Source organism: Lagenorhynchus albirostris, chromosome 10 (assembly GCF_949774975.1).
Source record: "Lagenorhynchus albirostris chromosome 10, mLagAlb1.1, whole genome shotgun sequence".
Lineage (NCBI taxonomy): Eukaryota > Metazoa > Chordata > Mammalia > Artiodactyla > Delphinidae > Lagenorhynchus > Lagenorhynchus albirostris.
The window spans coordinates 29,906,513-29,931,375 of NC_083104.1; the positions used below are offsets into that span (position 1 = coordinate 29,906,513).

At 44.9% G+C, this 24,863-nt stretch overlaps 1 protein-coding gene across 19 annotated transcripts in view; it reads left to right on the forward strand.

The window, feature by feature from the left end:
* FHIT (fragile histidine triad diadenosine triphosphatase) overlaps positions 1-24,863 on the forward strand; it is a 1,440,192-nt gene that overhangs the window by 1,400,708 nt on the left and 14,621 nt on the right. For 18 of the 19 annotated variants that reach the window (XM_060163986.1, XM_060163991.1, XM_060163995.1 and 15 more), the window contains one exon: positions 17,346-17,452. In XM_060163986.1, the coding sequence (XP_060019969.1) occupies positions 17,346-17,447 (102 nt within the window). In that variant the 3' untranslated portion in view covers positions 17,448-17,452. Of the gene's footprint in view, positions 1-17,345; positions 17,462-24,863 lie in introns of all 19 variants that reach the window. The other variant, XM_060163998.1, reaches the window with a different exon arrangement.

Genomic DNA, 24,863 nt, shown 5'->3' on the forward strand with positions numbered 1-24,863 from the left:
TCTACCTTCATCTTCACGTGGCATCCTCCCTGTGTACATGGCTTCTCTGTGTCCACATTCCCCCTTTGTAAAAGGATATCAGTCTTATTGGATCAGGGCCCACTGTAATGACCTTCTTTGGAACTGATTACCTCTGTAAAGACCCTGTTTCCAAACAAGCTTGCATTCTGAGGTCCTGGGGGTTTGGGATTCAACATATCTTTTGGAGGGATGCAATTCAACCCATAACATATACCTGCTACACAGGGCTGTTAGGATGATTAGATGAGACGATCCACAAAATGGGCTTAACACAGTGCCTGGCACATAGCAAACCCTCTGTAAGTTGGTTACTATCCTTATGTGAGTTTATCATGCCCTAATTCAACCAGAAGCTGACCTTTCTTGCCTATAAGTCTTGGGGTTTTTCTGTTTCTTTTGCTTTTTTTTCCCCCCCTTATGTTTCATCAAGACAAGTGTAAATGGAAAAGGCAAAGCATAGACCAGTCGAAACATGGAAAGTTCTGTTATTCGACCATCAGAATTCTTTATATTTTAGTATTTCCTCAGCTTGAGCTTATATTAGTAAAAAAAAAAAAAAGATTTTTGTGTGTACAAATACACAGAAATCTATTATTTCAGTCCAGTCTGTGTTAATGATTTGAGAAGCTGTCTTAAATAGCAGACTGCTTTTATTTTTAAGGGAAAACTTTGAAACCTAAGTAATTATCAGATGGCCATTTAAAAAAAAAAACAAAACTAACCCACCTTCTGAGAAGACATGTTATTGGAATCACATAAGCTGGCGGCATAATCTGCAAATTCTGTGTGTACTGCTGTGGTATCTGAAACATAATTATCAAGCTTAAGTTAATTAGACTAATGCTCAGAAAATCTGGCCTGGCAGCTTGTGGTAAGTAATTATATATACTGATTCAAAATGTAATACGCTGTGAGCAGAGGCAAAGGAGACCGCATTTGACACAGCGTGTGCACATATACAATTAGGAATCCTCGTAGAAGAGTGCCCACAATGAGAAGGAACTTCATAGAGATGGGTGGGCATCATGCCAAGTCTTTTGCAAGGTGCCCTGCTGATGCCCACCTCACCCAATACAAGATGGGAGAGTGTCAGAACCAGGCCAGCTCAGGAGGAGAATTTGGCCATCGGTGCTCATGGACCACCCGAAGCATACTCCGCACCACAGCCTGGGCACCACCCTGCCGTTTCCATTTTCTCTCAAGCGTCCCCTTCAAAGGATGACTAGCTGTGGGACAACTGAGGTCAGCTGCCTTGTTTTTGTTTTTCTTTCCAGACTCTGAAAAAATGCAATTGTCACTAATTATGGATCACAAATAAGGGTGGAATGCTGACCTCTAAGTGGGCACAAAGATATCTTTCATTTGTCCTTCTGCTTCCTGTGCAGTTTTCTCTCCACTTGTCCTTGGAAGAGGGGAGATACCCTTGGGGATCCACAGGCAAAGACTAGGGACACCCAAGGTTTGGCTTTCTACTCAGATCCTTCATAAGTTTCTATACCATAGAAATGTGATTACGTAAAAACATAAATTTCAGCTCGATGAGGGCTACAAAGAAACCTAATGTTGTTCTGTGTCCTCTTCTACAGTGTACATCTCCGTCCCTGCATTAGTATTATAATGCTTGGTTTAGAGAACATCATCAAACCTTTCTTTGAGGACTGGGGATGGTTAGAACTGTGTCACCCTTCTAAATATCGGTTGTAGTTGGCTTATTTGGGCCAGAGGTATTTAGTGAACTACTTGTGTGCCTAGCTCTGGTTTGGTCAGGTCGTTGCTAAGGTATTAGATGGAACCGTGTGGCATTAGTGTTTTGAAGGTTAAGGAAAGACTGAATATTGCTCATAGAAGTGGCTTTGCCTATAATTTAGTGGGGAAGATACTTACAACACAGTAAATGTCCTGAAATAGAACCTTATTGAAGGACCACCTAGTCTAGCCTTGGTGGAACAGGAGAAGAAATGTGTTCCATGCAGAGAGACTAGTCTGTGCAAAGGGCTGGTGGTGAAAGAGGCGGCTGGTTGTTTAAAGAACCACTCCTACTCAAATAGGATGGAAACAGTGTGCAGGGTTGAGAGATGAGGGTGAAATGGTAAATGAGGGCCTATCATTCCAAGAAAGCCGGGTCAAGGACCAGTAACTCAGGACCGAGCACACATGGCAAGGGTTAAAAGACTGAGCTGAAAGTGCCCTGACCCATCGCCTATAATTTAATTTCTGTTTTTTTACTAAGACATCCCCCAATACATGCTTCTTCAGTTGTGATATTCCAATCCAGAAACTAGAGGCAGGCCACCCTGTTATTTATTAATCGAAGGTCGTTTTTAGTAGAGAAACATGTTGAGGCTTTCAGTCCAAGACTGAAGACTCAGCAATTCACTTAATCTCTCTCGACCTTTGTTTCCGTCTCTGTAAAATGGGGACGATGACACTGTGCCTCTAGCTACCCCAGGGTTGATCCAAGGAGATTCCATTCACAAAAGTGCTTTGATGGTGATACTTCAACCTACTCCCTATTGCTTAGCAAATGTTCAGCACTGCTCTATGAGAGAGGAGATGCAGGTTGAGGGAGCGGGCCCTGATGTCCCACAACCCATGAGCTCTAAGATCTCAGCTCTGAGCCTTTATTTCCTCGTCTGAAAATGGACATGGCAGCACCATGAGGTAGGTGCTGTTAAAAGGATTGAATGAGATCATCTCTGTACCTGGCGCTTGGCAAGCACTCACTAGAGTTCCATCAATTAAAAAAAAAAAAAGTAGTAGAACAGCAACAAAATTATGCCGTCTTGATTCTTGGGCTCCCATCCTTTGATGTTTTCCACTTCCCTAGAGCAGCGGGGTCCCTAGTATTGGACCAAGAGCAGCTCTCCTTCGGACATGGACAGGGCTACCTTTTCCATAGAGCCGTGTTTGTTCCTCCTGATTCAGCTGCCTTTTGGCTGAAGAATTAGGTCCCAAATCTGACTCCTTTTATAAGTAGATTGAGTTGCCTCTCCACCCGAGGCTCGAGTAACCACGTGCGAAGTGAAAGAACTAGTCCCTCAGCAGGTTGTTTTGCCTCTTGGGTGCCAAAACATTAGTTTGCTTGATTTTTTAAATTTTTAATTTTGGCATCTGGTAGGCACCATCCGAGTAACCCATTAGGAACACTCGCAGATCTTGGACTGATAACTTGGCTACCGTGCTTCAGTCTAAGGTCAGTGAGCTGGAGTCAAAGTCAAACATTAAAGAGGGAGAGGAATAAAGTAGCTTGGATAGTAAACGGCTTTTTCAACATCATGTCTGTGCTTGCTACCTAAACAGCGATCAGCATACTGTTTGTTGCCCCCTAAGGTGGGCACCAGAAATGGAGACAGAGCTGCTACAGAGCCCTTAAAATACAGTCTTGGCGTGGCAGTCAGCATAAAGAAAAGCGCTAAGAGAGATTATGAAATGCAGAAAGCATGTGAAATTTATATCACTACTGCAGACATGTTTATTAAAATCCAGGCAAGTATTACTTTTGCTTCGGAGATAGGACATGAGAGCAAATCTATGGAGGGGAGAGTGTTTGTTTGGATGACTGTCTCGCAGACAGAAAGCTCTTAAGGCAGAGCAGTTTTCATTAAGAACAGCATCCTGTGTGGAGTGTTATTTCCAAAACAGATCCTGGGGTGGGGGGGATTCAGTGAAGGGATACATCAATTTTAGTCATCTGGAATCCAATTAATAACTTCGGTGTTTTTACATGGCAAGTGCTACCATGTTGTAATTCTTATGGAGGGTCTCAGAATGGAAGCTGCATTTCCATAGTGAGGGAAATCAGTCATCCTGGGGTGTAATTCTAAGTGTTGCCTGAGGGTGGCCATCTTTGCTTTCACTCACGGCCTGCTTTCATATAGTTCTTTAAGTAGTTATGTTTTAATGGCTAATGCGTATCTTCACATGCATCACTGAAAACAAAAGCTATGATTATTTTTCCTTTTTTAAAAAATTTTATTGGAGTATAGTTGATTTACCATGTTGTGTTAGTTTCTGCTGTACAGCAAAGTGAATCAGTTGTATACATATACCCACTCTTTTTTAGATTCTTTTCCCATATAGGCCATTACGGAGTACTGAGTAGAGTTCCCTGTGCTATACAGTAGGTCCTTATTGGTTATCTTTTTTATATATAGTAGTGTGTATCTGTCAATCCCAATCTCCCAGTTTACCCCTCTCACCCCCCTTACCCTCTGGTAACTGTAAGTTTGTTTTCTACATCTGTGACTCTATTTCTGTTTTGTAGATGAGTTCATTTGTACCCTTTCTTTAGCTTTCACATTTAAGCGGTATCATACATTTGTCTTTCTCTGACTTACTTCACTCAGTATGACAATCTCTAGGTCCACCCATGTTGCTGCACATGGCGTTATTCTGTTCTTTTCTATGGCTGATATTCCATTGTATGCATGTACCACATCCTATATCTAACCATGTGATAAGACTACACCCCATCTTTTCCCCACCCTCCCCCATACTGAGTTGTCCATCACCCTGAATCCCATAGTCCCCATTCCTTTACTCCTTTTTACCTAGTTTTAGGCATCTCTATGCACTCCTAAAAAACAGCTCAAAAATACATACTTTTCAACTTTATACAAAAGTATCATGCTGCATGATATCTTTTGGGAATTTTTCTTTTCCTTAGTATGTTATTGAGATTAGTCCATATGGGCTAATTGTCTCTATCAAACAACAATTATTTCGACCACTGTGTAATAGTCCATCATATGAATATGTCACATTTTATTCATCTACTTTCTGAATAAGTGGCCATGTCCAGGCTTTTGCTGTTTTAATCAGAGCTCCTTTGAAGATTCTCATGTATGTGGGCAAGAACTTCTCTCGGGTACATACCTGGGTGTGGTATGGCTGGGTTTTAGGGTACTGTGAATGTCAGCTTTAGGAGATAATGCCAAACTGTTTCCCAAAGAGGTTGTTTCGATATATTCTCTCACAGGCAATGCCAGAGCACTCCTGAGGGTTTATGTCCTCTCTAGCCCGTGGTATTGCCAGATTTAGGTATAGCTCAAATTCATCAGTACTCAGAAGTAATATCTGTACATTAACTTGGTCTTGTGCGGTGTGACTCTAAGAGCTGTAGAAGTTGGGGGAAGGGAGGTTTAGACCCAGGGTGAGGAAGGATGGTCTCCTACACAGCTTGTCAACTAGGGTCAGACTGTCTGAGAAGCAGTAGGATAGTCATCCCTGGAACATTCAAGGCAGGGCATGAGTGCGCCCCTGGGCAGCAATATGGCGGAAGGGATACGGATGTCACATGATGTTTGGACCAGGGAACTTTAAATATGTGTTTTAAATCCTGACTCGAGACCCAAGCTGTTTTCGAATATTCATTTCTGGACCTTTAAATAGATACGTGAAATTACAAAAAGCTATTTTAAAGCATTCTGATCTTTCATCTTCTAAAACCAACCAAACAAATTCCTTTAAACCCTTGAGCTGCACTGAGGTGAGATTAATTAAAAGATTAGGACTCTCAAAAGATTTTTACGGGTTTTTCATACCTGAAGTTGTACCTCCCAATAATAATACTTTCAGCTTTAATGGGAATATCAAAGATACTAATATTTTAAAATCAAGCCATATATATATGTGAGCCAACCCCTGGGATTTTTGTATGTGTGTGTGTGTGTGTGTGTGTGTGTGTGTGTGTGTGTGTGTGTGTCTGTGTGTATAGTGCCTTTTGATCATCTTAGTAATAAATAATTGAGAGATGCACAGTAGGAAGCTGAAAAAGGTGAGGGTATGTTTCTTCTAGCCTGATGCTTCAAAAAAGTCATGAGCCGGTATTGCATTTTAAGTTTTCACTCAGGCGAAGCTGTGTGTGTGTGTGTTTGCGGTTGCCTTATATCTCCTTGTCTGTGCCGATTTCTGAGTTATGGTCGCTTATAGGGTATAGAAAATGAACAACTGAGCCGATTAACAAGGAAGTCTCAGTTTCTTTCGAGTATTCTGGGGTTTTTTTGTTCTTTTGTTTTTAAAGGCATTTGAAATCCTCTGTGACAAACATCTGTTGTCATGCCTGGTAAGCTTAGCGTTCCAGCCACAACCAAGGCTTTATGTCTTCATTAAAGAAGTTTTTTTTTTTTTTTAAAGAAACTGCTTTTTAAAAATTTATTTATTTATTTATTTTGGGCTGTGTTGGGTCTTCGTTTCTGCGCGAGGGCTTTCTCTAGCTGCGGCGAGCGGGGGCCGCTCTTCATCGCGATGCGCGGGCCTTTCACTGTTGCGGCCTCTCTTGTTGCGGGGCACAGGCTCCAGATGCGTAGGCTCAGTAGTTGTGGCTCACGGGCCTAGTTGCTCTGCGGCATGTGGGATCCTCCCAGACCAGGGCTCGAACCTGTGTCCCCTGCATTGGCAGGCAGATTCTCAACTACCGTGCCACCAGAGAAGCCCAAAGAAGGTTTTTAAATGAAATAGAGAGAGGCGTTTGGGAAAGGCTGGCTCCTAATTTGTTTGTGCAGTGTACACCAGCCAGGTTCTTTGAAGGGCATTGGAACAGCTCCATCAGAAATGAATGGGTTTGTAAGTCACGGAGGGTAGGTTACTTCCGAGGGGTGCACAGCAGCTTCAGAGGGTGCAGTTTTGTAACCAGAGGCAGAACGAATCGTCTTGTTTACAGAAGGAAGCATGACCAATCCAGCGGAGTGGTGAGCACCCCTGGAATACAGGTTTTCTGTTAGTCATTTCTCATCTGCCCGCACGTGGTCCCGGTGCCAGGCACCTGGCTGGCTGGCGCTAGGGGAGCTCTCTCAGCTCTGCCAAACATAGGCTGGACATTCGGAGAGAAGTTTCCGAGGTCAGCCAGCATCCTCGCTGCTCCACGGTGGTCACCACTTGTGCAGATAACTTGCTGCTCATCCGCTTTCCTGTGGAAAGCTTCCCGTTAGCAAGACCTGATGTTAAGGTGAGGGAGAGCCCCAGCAAGCAAAACTCAAGCCAGGGAGCGGCACTGCCCATGCTCAAAGGCTAGACTGGCCTCCCCTCCTTCACCTCGCCAAGTCTGGACTCCCTGTGTCTTCACCCAATTGCTATTCTTCTGAGCCTAGAAAAAAATGGGTGCTGAACAAAGGTGATGCGACCAGTGACTCATCCAATCCCTCTTCTGTTCCAGCACTTGCGCCGCTGGTCCTACAGGGAGGGAGAAGCACCTGCTTCTTTCGCCCTTTCTTTGGGTGCTTCCTCACTCGGCTTCAGTCCCTGGCCTTCAGCCAGTTCAGAGAGCGTTCAGATGCCTCCGTGTTTCTCTGGGTGTCTGCACTTGCTGATCGCTCTCAGCTTTAACTGTCAGTCACCTCCTCGGAGCAGTCTTTCCTGATCATACCATCTAATGTACTGATAGTTATCTCTACTCTTCTCTCTCACGGCTGTAATAGGTTTGATTCCTTGCTAATTGCCTGCCTTCTCTCCTCGAGTGTAAGCCTCCTGTACACACTCCGCCTTGCCCAGCCTGCACGGTGCCATGCACTGTACCAGCACGTGGAAGACATCTTACTATTTGTTGATTACTTGAATGAGTTCTGCAGACAAACGAGTTTCCAGTGTTTGGGGGACCCATATTTGCAACCCCCTAACCTAGTTCAGCGTCTCCAAATGGGTTTTATTTTGAGGCCCAGTTGTAGCTGCCTGGAGCACTGTGTTAAGCAGGATTCTGAGGCCATGTCTATGGCGGTGAATTTTGGGTGGTGTACTGTCTTAGCACCCTCTTCGGGGATAAGCTGTCTCGCCTGGACCATGCTTCTAAAGTTTCTGTAAGGCGCCTTTGATAAAAAAGAAGCCATACTGTAGCAGGAGCAAATAGAAAATAAAAAGTTCAGGAGAGTCGAACGAAACCTGAAATTGGCCCTTTGCCTTTTCCCTTTCCTCATTCTGAGTACCACAGGTTGACATCACTCTAGGGAGAAAGGAGGAGAACACTCTTGTTCAAACACCAGTGTCCTAAACATGGAGGGAAGAAAGGCTTACAGAGCATGACTGGCTGAGGAAATTGCTTTTTGAATAAATGCTTCCTTCTCTGAAGTTTGCTTCATCACAAACCTCCCTTTCCAAGGGCGCTTCATTTCATTTCTCAGGAGGCCGGAGGGAATCAAACTGGTAGAAATCTCTAGCCCCTGTGACTTCACTAATTTCCTACCCACGGAAAAACCAGGAAAACTCAGATAGGGTGGAGCCTGGGGCGAGGCGTCAGTGACCAGCAATTACTAACTGAAAACTGCCCCCGGGAGACAACTGTCCCCCTCCCCCGCCCCCCACCCACAGAGGAGGCACCCCAGCTCAGAGGCTGATCTCTATTTGCAACTTTGGTTTTCTTTTCTGGACTGCTTTAGTACCCATGTTTTCAAAAATGTGAACCAAAGGAAAATTTACAGAGTGGATCCCTGAGTGAACTAGAAGCCAGTAAACTGTATTTCTAATCCGAACCAATGATTGTTCCTAATTAGCCATGCGATGTTCTCCTGACTTACATTCCTAAGAGACTTGGATGATTGATTCCTCTGGAAAATGGGGATGATGAACTTACACAGCCAGTAGGTTGGGAGGGAAGCTGTAACTTAGAGACCTATTCTGACAAATGTTTCTTGAAAACCTACTCCTGGGTGTCAGACACAGCAAGCAGTGAGGATACAAAGATGGATGTTACTGTGATTTGGTGATTTCTGCCATAAACATGGGAACTAGACAGGAGGCTTGTTACCAAATCAGCTATTGTTGAGTGCTTGTTTTCTTTCTTTTTTCCTATTTATTTTTGGCTGTGTTGGGTCTTCGTTTCTGTGCGAGGGCTTTCTCTAGTTGTGGCAAGCAGGGGCCACGCTTCATCACGGTGCGCGGGCCTCTCTTGTTGCGGAGCACAGGCTCCAGACGCGCAGGCTCAGGAGTTGTGGCTCACGGGCCCAGTTGCTCCGCGGCATGTGGGATCTTCCCAGACCAGGGCTCGAACCCATATCCCCTTCACTGGCAGGCAGATTCTCAACCACTGCGCCACCAGGGAAGCCCTTGAGTGCTTTTTTTTTTTTTTTGGATTTTTTTTTTTTAGTAATTGGAAGAGCAAAGAGCTCCTGGGTGAGCGCGATTGAGTTCTCTACCGAACCGTCGCAGCCAGGTTACCGCTGTACATGGGACCGTCAGCTGAAATGCTAAGCCCCACTATTAGGCAGGATTAAACATGAAGCTCACTGTGGTAAGCTATGAGGAAAATTTTAGCAGTGGGGTGTCCTAAGAATCAGCCGACTTTGCCCTTCACTCTGTCTGTGCCGATGATTCTCAAATGCGGCGACTCCTGTATCAACCCTCACTGCTCCCTCACAGCCCCGTTGCTGAGTCCTGTTCCTCAGCTGCCCGATGTCACGTTGTCAGGAAGTTCTAGACTGTGGCCTGCAGCACGGCAGATCCAGGTGGGCCTCCCTTCATCAGATGCACATTTCAGGTTAGCTTCATGGCTCGCTCCCCTGACCGGAAGTGACCCCTTTGATGTTTTAATTAAAATCAACTCTGCATAGGGCCAGAAGCCACAGTAGCTTTTTGCTGAACTGCTCCTAACAAGCTTCTGATGGAAAACTGCAAACTTTAATGTCCCACCGATTAAAGCGATTTTCTGATGGCAGGTGTGCACCCCAGCAGACCAGAATTGTTCACCTGCGTTTGTACAGGTTATTAGGGTGTATGGGATGCTCTGAAGACCATTCACAGTTTAGTCAGTTGAGTAGCATCTCATCCAAATTGTGATGCTGGCAGTCTCATTTGCTGCTTTGGCAATAGGCTTGACAATGTGATACTTTAATGGATAATTGGATCAGCAGTTGGGTTCTGTTATAGTACAGTGGTTTGGCAAATACTTGGGGGGGTTACAAATTCTTAAACATCAACACTCTATACTCCTTGAAAGTAGGACGTCATTAATTAACAGTTTATTTCAGCATTTTGGCCCCATTGGCAGCACTAAAAAACTTTTGCTTCTACTCAAGCAAGTTAGGCTCGAGTCAAAGCTCTGGCAGCTAATCAAATCATGAATGCTCCATCAGTTACCAGAATTTCTCTCCATAAACGGCAAAGAAGTGGACTATGGAAACTCAACAGTGAACAGAGGGAACTGCAGGGAATTTGGTTGCAGTAATCTAGTGGTTAGTCCAGAGTTTCAGCTCACAGGATCCCTCCCATGGAGAGAAAGAACGGAGGAAATGAACATATTTTTGCCCAAAGAAATATTTGAAGAATCTCAGGTTCTAAAGAAGCAGAAGTGGCAGCAAGAGGTTGATGACACAAGTCGTGTTTTTTGGGGTTTTTTTGGCCTCAAGTGAAAGCAAGAGGTGATTCATTAGGACACCAAGAAAGCCCAAAGTGGTGATAATCTGCTCAATAACCAGTACTTAGAGAAGGGACATTCGGTGTTTGGGGACAAAATGTGTGCTCAAAGGATACTGGCTGTATGTGTATGAGAAAGACAGAGAAAGTGAGACAGCATCAAGATCATGAAATATAACTCAGTGCCAATCTAAATGGTCCAGAAAGGGTGCTTAGGGACTTCGGGAAGTGTTCTGCACGTATTGAGCAGAAACGCAGTGATTTTTCACACTGGTTCAGAGCAGCCTTGAGCAGGGGACCAGGATCAATGTGTGCTTTACAGAGTGCCTGGAAGGAAGCATCAGAGGCAGAGGTCCATGTACAGGGAGGGGCCGAGCCTTCTCACTAACCGCACACACTGCACTGACCCACCACCACCCTGACTGTGGGCACCTGAGCCCCGCTCCACCCCATCCTCGTGAGCCTCCCAGCTCCCACCACTTCTTCTCTGGCTGCTGCACTAGCTTGTCTCCCTCTAATTAATTCCCCAGCCAGGCTATTCTTTTTTTTTTTTTTTTTTTTACGTCCTTATTGGAGTATAATCGCTTTACTCCAATGGCGTGTTAGTTTCTGCTTTATAACAAAGTGAATCAGTTATACATATACATATGTTCCCATATCTCCTCCCTCTTGCATCTCCCTCCCTCCCACCCTCCCTATCCCACCCCTCTAGGTGGTCACGAAGCACTGAGCTGATCTCCCTGTGCTATGCGGCTGCTTCCCACTGGCTATCTATTTTACGTTTGGTAGTGTATGTATGTCCATGCCACTCTCTCGCTTTGTCCCAGCTTACCCTTCCCCCTCCCCATATCCTCAAGTCCATTCTCTAGTAGGTCTGTGTCTTTATTCCCGTCTTACCCCTAGGTTCTTCATGACCTTTTTTTTTTTTCCCTTAGGTTCCATATATATGTGTTAGCATATGGTATTTGTCTTTCTCTTTCTGACTTACTTCGTATGACAGACTCTAGGTCCATCCACCTCACTACAAATAACTCAATTTCGTTTCTTTTTATGGCTGAGTAATATTCCATTGTATATATGCGCCACATCGTCTTTATCCATTCATCCGATGATGGACACTTAGGTTGTTTCCATCTCCTCCAGCCGGGCTATTCTTTATGAAAAGTTATTCAGTCCTTTTACTTCCTTGCTTCTAACCCTTTAATATCTTCCCACTGCACCACAGATGAAATCCAAACCTCCTAGCTATCCCCACCAGCTGTAAGGGACCCGCTATCTCCCGCACTTACTCTTGCAGCCAGTTACTCAAATGCCAAGCTTCCTTTTCCCTCCAGGTTGCTGTCCGCTTGCTGTCCTCCTAGCCCTTTGCTTCATGGGCCTCTAATCATCGCTCATGTCGCAGCTGAAAGGGCACCTCTTCATGAGGCCTTGCTCCAGACACCCCTCCCCCAAAGTTCCACCATCCCTGCACATCACTCTGCTCTGATTCTCTTCAGAGCTCTTATCGTATGAAATTATTTTGACTTCTAAGCAACTGTCACCAAAAAAAAAAAAAAAGTCTGGAGCCTTCTACTGTTCAACTCAATGAAAACAGCCACGCCCACATGGCTGCCGCATGTTCTGAAAGGCCCAAGCTTCACGTTTGCAGTCACTTCCCCCACCTCCGCTCCAATTCCCACCTCTGGACCATCTCCCGAGGTGAACGCCATGTTTCCCACGTTTTTACTTAACATATTTTCTAAATTGACTCTTATTTTTAACTTAGATTTACTTTAAAAGGAAACTTGAGATGGCATCATAAATGGGAGATAAGCCTCAAATAAATAAGATCTAAATAAAATAGTCTTATATTCTAGCTACAGTCTGGATGGTACCTCTCATTCTGTTAGAGGTCTCACTGGTACCACGTTCAGGACAAGCTCCTACCGACGGAGACTTTCTTTTTGATTACTCAGACGACTGAAAGGTGATTTGGGAGGGGAATATCTTTCTCAATAGGGTTCAAAACTTTCTGCAGTTTTGAACTGTAGAACTGGAGGCCATCTTTTGGGCCGCTGGGGTGTGGGACCCTTCTTTAAGCAATGGAATGTTAAAGCTTCTCAAAATGGCAACTGAGTTTCAGCTCTCTCAACAGCTCTGATAGGTGGGCAGGCATGGCTAGGATGCCAGGGCAGCATTCGTCATGAAAGAAAGAGTAGTGCCAGAGGAGGGTGAAGCTGGTGATGGGCACAGGTTACAGGAGAGCTGGCAGATAGATACCTCATGTGTTTGCTGAAACTGTTCCCATTGCCCAGAACAACGCTGTCCTTAAAATCCCATCACCATCTTTGAAGCCAGTGCAAATCCTGATTTTTTAAAGTCAACCGCAGACCCTACCCCAGTAAGAATTATTGTCTCCCCCAGATATCCTGAGAGCACTATGATGGAACTTCTAGTCCAGTATTTATACCATACTGACTTGGACTAAATGATGTGTGTATGAATCTGTCTGCCCTGTTGGGTGGTGAGACCCCAGAAGGCAAAGGTTTTTGTCTTATTCATCTTTATAGCTTTCATAAGAGCTAGAACGGTGCCTGGAGTATATCATGTGCTCAACAAAGGCTTGTTGGCTAAATTCAAAGCAGTAACAGAGGGTCAGATCTAAAAAAATTAAGGATGTACTTCCCATTGAAATTATTATTTTCCTTGTAATACCTTATATAAACACCTGTCTGAGCAGAACCATCAACCTGTAAGAAATGGTTTAAACTCTCCATTCTTCATATTGTTTTACAAAACTAAACAATGAAAGATATTGATGGATTTTAGACCGCCACCCAAGTTTATACTCAGCCATCGTCTTCTTTGAGAAGTGGCTTTAAATTGTTTTTCTGCTCTTGGAAGATAATTTGGCATTTTACTACAGGTTAATTCTAAGTTCTGAAAAAAACGTTTAAATTATTGTGAATCATTCCTCCTACTGTATTCCATTACAGAGCTATAAAAATGTCAATAGTCAAGGCAGTTTGAGCATTACTTCAGGGAATTAATCATTGCCCCACATGCCTCGTGAGAACACACTCAATGCACAGGAAGTAGCACAGTGTCAAAATCGACACGTATCAGTACTTCAATCAGAAATCCTGTTAACACTACCTTCCCCCAAAATCATTTCAGGCAGATAAAGCAGGAAGACTGCAGATACAGGTTTTTTTTTTAATCTCTTTTCAAAGCTGTATAGAAATAGAATTCACTTCGAGGAGCCATCACAGACTTCCCTCTGTGGAATGTGAATAAAGACTTTGGTTCGACTTTCTGCAAACTTTGTAACTTTGGCATGAGCCTTCCTCAAAGAACCATGCTTCTGAAAAGAGTTTCAACTCTTGCTGTTGCATAAGGAGAAGGGAAGGAATAGACGTTACATCAGCCTTGGTGCTGAGCATATTCATGATTTAACTTCTGTGGCCTCACAGCAGGGAGGAAAGAGATGGAGAACTATACAGCAGTGAATCCCAGACACCCTAGTGGAAAGAACTACTGTTATTTTATGTACTACTAAGAAAGAAAAACACTGCCAATTAAATTATGACACACCGTTGATTGTAGGACATGCTTTGATTTCAGAGATGTTACGATGGGAAAACCTGTGCATCTCAGAACAGACGAGCTGTGGATTTTAAACAGTGCTAATGAGTTCCTCTGCATTTCATGCAAAAATAATAATAAGCCCCAGAATGCATAAAATGCTAGCCTTGAATTTGACCTTCCTTCGGACAGTCTCCTCCATCTTCTCCAGGATTCACAGCTAAGTGGTTTTGGAAACAACCGAAATAAAACCAGGCACTTCCTATGGTCCCTTCCTGAGGGGTCTCCAAGACTGAGTTGCCAGATAAGATACAGGATGTCCAGTTACATTTGAATTTCAGATAAACGACGAATATTTTTTAGTATACGTATGTCCCCGATACTGCATGAGATATAGTAAAACAAATTAACTGAGTGCCCTGTATTTTTATTTGCTAAATCTGGCAGCTGTGCTCCCAGGGTAATTCTGACTGCATTTGACCTTCACCACATGCTTTTTACTTTAAGGACCTTAACCTTTACCTGTCAGGAGCCTCCAGTAATACTTCAGTCACTTCTTACAACAACTCTGAGAGGTAGGAATTATTGCTGGTATCTTAGGGCTGAAGGAGCTAACTTTCCTCCTCAGACTTGAATGTCTCATTCGATTAGTTTGGTTTGGTTTGAATTCTGATCACGGCTGTTAATCCTTTCACACAGTAGCTAAGGTCCAAAAGCTAAAGGTCACTGGGAAACCATGAAGATGGTAAAGGTACTTTTACCCCTGGAAACAACCTCTGTGGGTTGGTCATTGGTCACTGTCAGGGGACAGTATATCCAGCATATAATAATAATAACAATAATCATGATAATAATAGTCATGGTAGCAGCAGCAGCAAACCCTCAGCTCCTCTTATTTACTACGTGTCACGCACATCACTAATCACACCTCTTACTACTCCCTTTTTACAGTTCCAGAGCAGGGTTTGCAAAGGAAAGCCTCCATACTGGGGACCGAGTTGTAGGCAATGGGTTTAAAGGCAAAGGTATGATTTCTGTTACGTCTATGGCCTCTGTCTATACACACAATCTTCTCTCAAATGCACTGCTTCTCAAGTGCCTCAGAAGTTTGAAAAGAATCCCCACACCCAGGCTGCCCCCCAGACCAATTAAATCAGAATCCCTGGGGCGGAGCCAGGCATCTGTAGTTTTTAAAGTTCTCTATGTGATTGCAGTGGGCAGCCGCGGTTGAGCACGGCTGTTCTAAGGAAAGCTACACGCTTCCATCTGGGGCTTTTAGGAGGGAAACCCCTAAGTTTTAAAAACCATATACAACAGAGCTTTGCAAATACAATTAGTTTTTGTTTTACTTATTTCCTGTTTTCCATAGACAACTTATAAGCATTGGCACAACGTTGCCATCTGTAAGGCATATGACAATAGCAGACGGGAGCTTAATAACCGAAGAGGCATTAACGTTTGCAGGCCCTAAATTATTTGCGTTCATCTGGTACGACCTGTGTGATGAGACCACTTAATGCTGGATTTCAACACCAGAAGTGGGAAGGCCATATTGCCTGGGCTTTGCATCGTTCCTTGTCATCCTATTGAATTGTTACAAGATGGATTTATAACAGACCTAAAGCTAGTATCAAAATGAAAATCAGTTCCTGAGTAGAAAAATCACAATCCCGTTTGCCTCGCCTGTAGCCATTGCGTCATATCTGCTTCTGCAAGGAGGGAAATGACTTTTTAATGTGGTTTTCTTCCACTAAGGAGAATTAAATCTATGTGGCAAAACGTAAAACCAGTGTGCTGGCAGCCAGATTCTGAGCGGAAGATCCATGACATGTTTGTGTCCTGGTTATATGCTAATGAAACTCATTTAGGCTCAAACTTACGCCAAGTAGAAATAGTGCTCAGCTGGAGGGCCAGGCTATCTTTGTTCCCTCACTGTTTTGCCTTCTGTATCAAAGTTTGCTCTGAAGTAATGGGGACATTTCTCCATCGGCTGCAAGCTGCCAGGGTGGGGCCGGGGGGTGTCTCTGGGTTAGAGTGAGAATGAGTTGGGCCTGAAATAGCAAACTCCACTATTTTAGTCGTGAGGCTTTTTTTCCTGAGTCAGCAGGCTCCTTTGTCAAAGGATCTGGCTTTTGGGTGACGGTACCCGCTGAGCTGCAGCAGGATCTGCGGAGCTGTTCACTCTGTGGTGGCACTGCACTTCCTCCAGGATAGACTAAAAGGCAAAATTTGCCGGGGACACCCCTGGCACTACTGCTCCTTGCTGGGTAATCTCCAATAGGTGAATGAACTTCCTCGGAACTCAGTTTCTTCCTTGGTGAGGAGTGAAGCAGTGCCTGCCTTGTGTATGGACTATAGTAAGGATTAAACGAAATGATGCACAAGGAAATAATACGTGGAGAAGAAACCTCCCTTTACATCGTGAACACTAGTTATCATTGGTGCTATTCGTTTGCCTCAATCTCCCTAAACGACTTAACACGAAATAGTACATTGTGCCTCCTGTAAGAATTTATACCCTCAGCATTTTACAGTGTGCAGAGCCACGCACAGGAATAACAAATTCAGTTAATAAAACTAAATTGCAATAGGAGACTAAGGTGAAAAACTGACCTCTTCTAAAGAAGAGAGTTCTGACAACACCCTCTCTCGCTCTCTGATAGAATTGAAATTTTATTCACTCAATATGTAAATCGGAGACATATACAAATGTTTTTTAAATAAATATGGGCGTCTGAAGAGGATTTTAAAAGGGTTCCTTTGTCTCAGACCAACTGTTATTTTTTGATGCTTCCTCGTTTAATTTTTTATTTAGTTTTTCTTTGATTTTTACCATTTGCCTGCTTGAAGCCTCTTTTAATGCATGTACTCTTTTATTTCTTACTCAGTACTCGTGGCCCTTCTATTCATTATTCTCATAAATTAGCCGGGGCTGTTTTGGCTCGCTGAGCAAAACTGCTCAGAGCTCATATAACAGAGGCTAAGGCAAAGAGAAGAGGACGTAAATCCCAGGCCAGCTTGGGGAACGACTGTGGGTAGGTGGCAAACGTAATGCCTTCAGCGTCTGGGAAGTAAAACGAATGGATGATGCCGGGCGAGCGCAGTGTTTGAGAGTGGCGAGGGTTTTGGTAAATGCAGAGTGTCCCCCGTCGGTGACGCCCACTCCCGACCTCAGCAGATAATTACAAGGCGGTGAAGGGACCACACGTAGCAGCCTAATCTAGTTATTGTATTACAGAAGCTGGAGATGTGGATTTGTACACAAAACCTCCCCATTTTCACATTCTGGCAACTAATACAATGAAAAGAAAGACACGCGCGCCCCCGGCCTCTGATTCGCGAATGCTGTTCGGCCGCTCCCCCAAGACTTGTTCACGGAGATCCCAAGGGCCTGTTAATGAGCCTAGTTTTCTTCTCCCAAGCTCCAGAAACATGACAAAGAGAAGGAGGACTCCCCAGCCTTGTGGAGATCGGAGGAGGAGATGGCAGCCGAAGCCGCGGCGCTGCGGGGCTACTTGCAGTGACGCAGGTAAAGACTGTACGTTTACTTTATCATCGCTCAGAACCCCACCCCCCCGCAAGAGCCTCACTCAAGAAAGAATGAGGATTGGGCTTCCCTGGTGGCGCAGGGGTTGAGAGTCCGCCTGCCGATGCAGGGGGCGCGGGTTCGTGCCCCGGTCCGGGAAGATCCCACACGCCGCGGAGCGGCTGGGCCCGTGAGCCATGGCCGCCGAGCCTGCGCGTCCGGAGCCTGTGCTCCGCAACGGGAGAGGCCACAACAGTGAGAGGCCCGCGTACCGAAAAGAAATAATGAGGATGCAGAAAAGCAGCCGCACCCACTTTCTACAGTGGTGGTTGCACAAACATTAAAGCCCGAGTGGAGAGGACCCTGACCCTTGAGGCACTTGGTCCAACCTCTGGGTCTCTCTTCCCGACTCCCCACCACCTTCTACATACCGCTCCGGTCTGTTCCCTTCCTTCCAGCCCACCCCAGGCCCTTGTCCCCTCTGTCCTCTCCATTCCTGCCCCTCTGCAAGCCAATCTCCACAGAGCAGCTGGAGGTGGTTTGTAAGGAAGGCAAACCCGATCCTTTAAAACATCAAAACCCTTCCAGGGAGTCCCCACTGCCCTCAGGCTCAACTCTCAGACTCCCGTCAGGCTGCGGGAGCCCTGAAACAGCTCCGCCACACCCAGGCAGGCTCTCCCTGCGCTTGGGCCTCCTCTCCTGCTGCTGTTCGGTAAACTGGCCCCTTGGCTTTGGCTGCCGGGAAGCTCAGGCCAGGCAAAGAGAATTCCCTCTTTCCGTTAATGATGTTTTACTGTCGGGAGATCACAGATTTAAGACTCTGATAGAAAGCTATAGCCAACCTCCATTCCACATTTTTACACAATGTCAAGGGACTCGTGCATCTTCTGAAATGCCTTAATAAACAGTGTGCCCGTGAAATCTTGGGGCCTACCTTGAGTAAAAAAAAGTATTCGTTTTCTGAAATTCAAATTTATCTGGGTCCTGTATTTTATCTGGTACCCCTGTTAATAAACCTCCTTAGGAATTATGGACCCCAGATAAAGAGCCTCCTCTCTAAATTGCTTTTCTTTTCTAAAATCGTCTGCTTCATCTGGTCTTGTGTGAACGTGTTTATGTTATAAGCAGCTGAAGTAGATCAGATACAAATGAAAAATGCAATTAGTGAACAAATACTGGTAGCAGTTGAATTATGTCAAATTGTATCAACCACTTGGTAGTTATGACTTTTAGCTAGAAAACACATTGGTTGTAGTATTACGTTTTCATTTGGAAATGTAAGTCTATTTTGGTGAGTTTAAGATACATGTGCATTTCTTGGTCTTTCTCTCCCCACCTCCTCTTTAAAGACCCCGTGTCAGCTACCTCCCCCTCCATTACTGTTCACGTATGCTGTGTGCTCAGGCCGTTGCATTCTAGAAAGCTTGTTTTATTCTCCCATGTCACTGGCTTGTCAGCTCTGCACCCAGTTGCCTGAAGGGATGTAGCGTGGTGGTAGCAGAAGCTGTCTTTGATATTTTATTTTTAACCTTTGCCACCGCTGTTCACCTTCTCATCTCTCCCCTTCTCTCCTCCACCTCCCCTTAGGATCTAGCTAGTTTACCTAAGAACATAGGCCTATGGGCATGAATGCAAACCCTGTTCTATTCCTCTTCTGAAAGCCGGTGTGTCATTTTGGGATGTCCTGTTCAAATGCGGTCACCATTCTTCAGACTCAACTTTCTAGGCTGAATTTTTTTCTCTTTGGGTTTCTTATGTAATGGGCACTTTCAGGGAGAGGCAGGAGAGGCAGGAAAGCTCCAGGCTGTTCCCGAGGCCTGCTGAATTGTAGGGTTCTATCTCACAAGTGTTTTCTAGACTGTTTAGAGAATGTAAACTTCTTACCCAAGTTTCCTGTACGCTCTGCTTTGTCGGTTTTTGCTTCTGTCTTGCCTTGAGGCCTAACTCCCCTGTCTGCCAGGTGAATCCACTTGCCTCATAAGTCTTGCCAGAAAGATATCCACCTTAACTTGTCACACAGACTGTTGCCAGAGAGCCTGTGCATTTCTCGATGAACTAACATTAACCTCTCTCTTTAAGGGTCTTTTGCTACAGACGAGACAAATCACCTTCAGTTCTCCCAGCAGTCAGACGTGGCGAATGAGAACAGGAGGGATAATGCGGCCAGTGAGCGCACAGCTAGTAACGTGGCGGTGAGGGACTTAGACATGGGCCCTAAGATTTCACCAAGAGCATCCTCACCACCTGTAGTGTGAGACCGGGACTGTATATAGTTCTCTTTAGAGACAAAGGGGAAAGGAAACATTCATCTAGGAAACCTGATCATGGAGTTGGTCCACCTGGATCTTTGATACCCACTCTCCTCCCTTTTCAAAGTGCACCTATCCACCGAATGTTCACACAATGTTAAGGGGTTCGTGGAACTTTCTGAAGTTGGTTAACAAATAGGGCTGTCATGCAAGATATGGACGTACCTAGACTTAGGTACTTAGGTGCTGAATAAAACGGTATTCAGTATTTATCTGAAATTCAGATAAACTTGGCCTCTCCAAGCTCTCCTGAGTATACCCTCAGCAGCAAGTCCAGTCAGTGTCGGGCAGAGCCAGTTCAAAGGCTCTGATGTCGTTCACTGTGCACAGCTGCACGCGTCACAGCACACACACAGGCAGATACAACGGGGCTCAGCCCCGGGGTCGATGACTATCGCCCACATTACCGAGAATTTACAAGACCTGGGTTCTGTTACTTTCCCATCTTGCAGGTGATGACAAAACTGAGACTCACTCAGTGATTTAAGTGTTACTCTAAGGCAAACGGCGAGTAAGGGGTAGAGCTCAGACCTGAACCTAGTTCCACCCCGAAAGCCCTTCCCTTCGTCTCTCACCACCCACCTTTTGCTTGGAAGAGCCCGTGTGTCCAGCCAGCACCGCCACCCTATCCCAGCCCCCCTGTACCTTCCAAATCGTCTCTTCGGCCTCTTCACCCGCTCTACTGGCCTCGCCGGCCCTTCGGCGAGGACGTGCCTCCCCTGCTGGGCTTCCTCGCCATCCTGTTCATCACCCTCCAGCACCTGCCTCCCCAGCAGCAGTCAGCCAGGCTGCAGTGGGCTGAGCTCGCACCAGCTACTACCAGACCTGCCGACTCCTGCCCTCTTTTCTCCACCAGTCGACCGCGTACCTACGTCACATGGCCTTGAGCGTGGGCAGTGTGTTGCACAAATTTCATTTATTCCCATTTTGTCATGATTTTTCTCATCTTTGTGAGATCCACCTTTAAAATTTCAGGTTATCTTAAACCTTATATCTTAGCCTCAATGAGAAACAAGTATTACTTATTATTAGAAGTTAAGCATAAAAAAAAGAAATGAAAGAAAAACAGTGCAGATGAATTCCAGCTCTGCATAGTTGCTTGCCTGTTGCTATCAGCCCTGAGGTTGCTGGTCATCCTTAGAGAGGTTGGCACCAAACCAAGGCTCTCCATTTGCCCTATTCAAAAGGATTAAAAGAGAATTACCCTACAGAGGGATTCAGTGTAGATCAGCTAAAATGATCTTAAACAGGCCAACGATACCTCTCTTTGGAAAACAGCAGTAGAGGTCAGAATCCAAAACCTGACCAAGCTGACTCCAGACCTGCTCCAGCCCCTAAGCCAGTTCTCCCCGTGTCTCTCCCCCGGCACAGGGAAAAGCGCGCGGGAGGCCAGAGCGAGCTTCCCTGGGGATGCGAGGCCGCTGACTGGTACCTAGATGAAGGACTCCAGGCAGGAAGCCCTGCACCACACCCCACAGGCACGCTCAGGCTCTGGGCCGATTGGATCTGTTTGCCATTCGTCTACCTTAACCACCAGCGTAGTGCCGAGAAGAATGTACAGCCTCATGCCCAGAGATGCCCTATCTAGGAAACGGGACTGTAATAGGCAAAGAGCTGCTCTCTGCTGAATGCTTGGTAGGGGAGTACCTAGCAACCCCCTCAGTAAGTAATCGACCTTGTTCTGTAGCTTCTTTATGCATAAACCCAGGTTAATCCTCAGCATGGACAAGACTGCCAGAGGACCACAGAGATAAACATTCCCAAACTAGAAACCGTTTCCTCTGCCTCTTGAAGCCATCCTTTGTTTGGTTCCAGGAATTCAGCATTTGCCTTCTGCTTAGGTGAATTTATGCATTGCCTCCCCGTGTTGGGCTGAGCTCCTGGGTAGGGGTATTGCCTCCCCCTACTGGGCTGAGTTCCTGGGTAGGGGTTTTGTGATGGCTCTTTTAGTGTATGTTATAAATCATGTTAGATGACGGTGGATCTGCGTTTCTTATCTAACCTTGCATCCTTCCTGGAACATAGTATTTTTCTCTAGGTACTCAGTACTTGGGTTTGCTGCCGCTGCACACCCTTGTTTATTATCACCTCCTGTCCCCACTCCCACCCCATGTTGTAATTGGGTGGGGTGTGTTGTTTGTAAAATATGCAAGCATCACCCCTAACTCTGATAGAAAGTCAGAGCAGAGCAGGTCTCCACACCCTGCTGTGTCAGCAGAGTTCGTTTGTAATTCATCAAACTCTCCTCTGTGCTTGCCATTACTTTATAGATAATTGGTTGCCTCTCATTTACTTATAACACAGCCGTGCACTTTCAAAGCAACTGAGTCAGCCCAAAACAGCATTATTAGTAGCTACAGATGTACTGTCAAGGCAAAATTTTGACACTAGAATTTTTGAAAAAATCACCATAATTTCAGCCACAGGACCACACATATCACAATCATGGATAGTCAAAGTGGACGAGAAAGGACAGGTCTACTTATTTAGCACACGTTCTGGTCACTGAATTGTACCTTTTGAAATCTACCCCAACAGCTGAGAAAAAAAATCTCAGCCTTCTCCAAGAGGGTCTCCTCTCAGCTCAGCAGCCTCCAATGAGAAAGACCCAAGGAGCAGATCATAGTATTCATGTTTCCTCAGGGAAGAGGAAGAGTTAACTTCAGCTCCTTGGCCAAGTCAGTCCTAAACCCACTAGGTAATCCCCATGGCGGGGTGTCTTCAATACCAAGGAAAGTGTTGGCCAGCACTCCTTCAGCCCGTCCCCAGATTGATACAAGGAAAGATTTTCTTTAGCACGGAAGTGTCAGAGACGATCCCTTGCCCTTGTTTAAGGATACTGATACTTTAGTATGTTCTTAAGCTCTTTAGATAAAGGATGCATCATCTTAAACAAAGATATTTTCATTTGCTTTTTCTTCCTCTCCTGTCCATGTTTCTACTGGATTATGCTGCCTCTTCCCTCCTTCTGTGTAGACTACGTTTACAGAACCAGATTTCAATAGCAAGGAATTAAAAACTCAGTTATTTGGATTAGCTAAATATAAATCAAGCCTCTATGGCCTAAATTGGGAATGGTAAACCACAGAATCATAGAGACTTGAGAAATAATCAAATCTAATGTCCCATTAAATGAGTTATTTTATCATAGCCCAAAAGAAGAACCATTTAGTTATACTTTAAAAACCTCCCTTTATAAACATTCTTTTAGATAAGTCCACCCCCATGGCTCCAAAATGGGTTTTTAGTTCTGCTTCATTATTTTTAAAATGCTTTACCAAGATCCAGCTTTCTCTAAAATGTCCCTAATAGTTCAGGCAAAAGATTTCCCAGGCCAGTAATGGTTAAAAGAAATCTACAGAACTGTTCTGCTGAGATTTCATTCGACTGGTGGGAGAAATGACTAGTGTCCTGTAGGCAATTTTAACTCTTCTGAACCTTGGAAATACATGATCCATCAGCACGGAGTCTCCTTTTCGGAAAAGTGTAGTCCAAATCCCCAAAGTAAATTTTAAAAGTTTCAAGCTTGGGACTTCCCTGGTGGTCCAGTGGTTAAGAATCCGTCTTGCAATGCAGGGGACACCGGTTCGATCCCTGGTCAGGGAGCTAAGATCCCACATGCCTCAGGGCAACTAAGCCCGCGAGCCGCAGCTACAGAGCCCACACACTCTGGAGCCCGTGCGCCACAACTAGAGAGAAGCCCGTGCACTGCAATGAAAGATCCCGCATGCCGCAACTAAGACCCGACGCAGCCAAAAACTATTAATTAATTTTTAAAAAAGTTTCAAGCTTTCCTTGCATCTTGCAAAATGATGATAAAGCCTATCATCACCATCATCTTCATCCTCATCTCGTCTCCAGAAATGGATAATTTGTCACATATCAACCCGCATACTCTCATATGGCAAAAACCTTCTAGAAATATCTACCCACTGCCAAGACTCTTCTTTTTCTACTTGCTTCTCTCCACTCTTCCACTCTTCTCATTTTGTCTTTGTCTCTGCCAGAAAGGAAGGTGGGGGGAAAAGACCCTCCTAGAGGTCGTGGGCAGTTAATATGAAGAAAGGCTCTGAAAATTCACCTGAATAATCTTTGACTCATCATTTACTACTAGCTATGCAGTAGCTATGCAGTTCACTCCAGCCTATGCCTAACCTGTCCCTCAGCCGCCTCTTATATAGTCAGTGCTCCCTTATTTTGACACTCCAGGGGCATCAATCAGGTTATCATGTGGGCATGCAACCGATCAGTTCAGGATACACTATCAAAAGCAGCTCTAAATTGTGCTCCTTCTGGATTTAATACTTCTCTGAGGATCCAGAGGACACTGTAGTATCTTCTACTACCTCCAATTCATAACGAATGGTGGGCCATGGAGACTGCGAGGGCCCATCAGCTATGCCAACGTGGAGATGCGTTATGTTCCCTCTGATTTCTATTTTAAAGATAATAAACGATGGAGATGTTTGAGTCATGAGAAATTAGTTCAAACAGTAATTAAAGAACAAAACCTGTAGGGCAGGCTGTTTTGAGACCACCAGAAAAGAAGTGTGGCTTCTGCTTCTAACAGACCAAATAATTTGAATCAACCTACCTACTGTGTTCAACTAGAAAAATTACACAAGAGTATAAGAAAACATCTGTTAAAGGTAAAAAGGTATCACAAGAGTACAGGGTCAAGATCCAAGAAAGGACAGAAATGCAGAGAGAGGAGCCCAGGATGAAGGGTTGCCTGTCCCCTGAAGGCATCGATGAGTCTTAGAGAGGCAGATGGAGCTAAAGCAATAAAAGCTGGGGTGCCAATGGCAGGGCCCTCTCTAAATCTCCCATAACTGGATGGGAATGTGAAGATCTGGGAAAGTGATACCCTTGGAAAGAGTGAGCAAGATGTAAATCAGCCCTGGTATCAACTGCAGCCCAATTTTCAAAACGTCTGGGCAGTTGAGAAAGTCTCAGTCCCAGGAATTGAAGTAAGGTGATTCTAAATTCCTCGTCCCATGGGGTTCCTGGAAGAAGCAAAGAAAAAAATAACCTCTGGAAGAAAATAAATCCATTCAAGATCTTAAATTATTTCTGTAAATAATTTTTTTTTCAAATAGAATGCC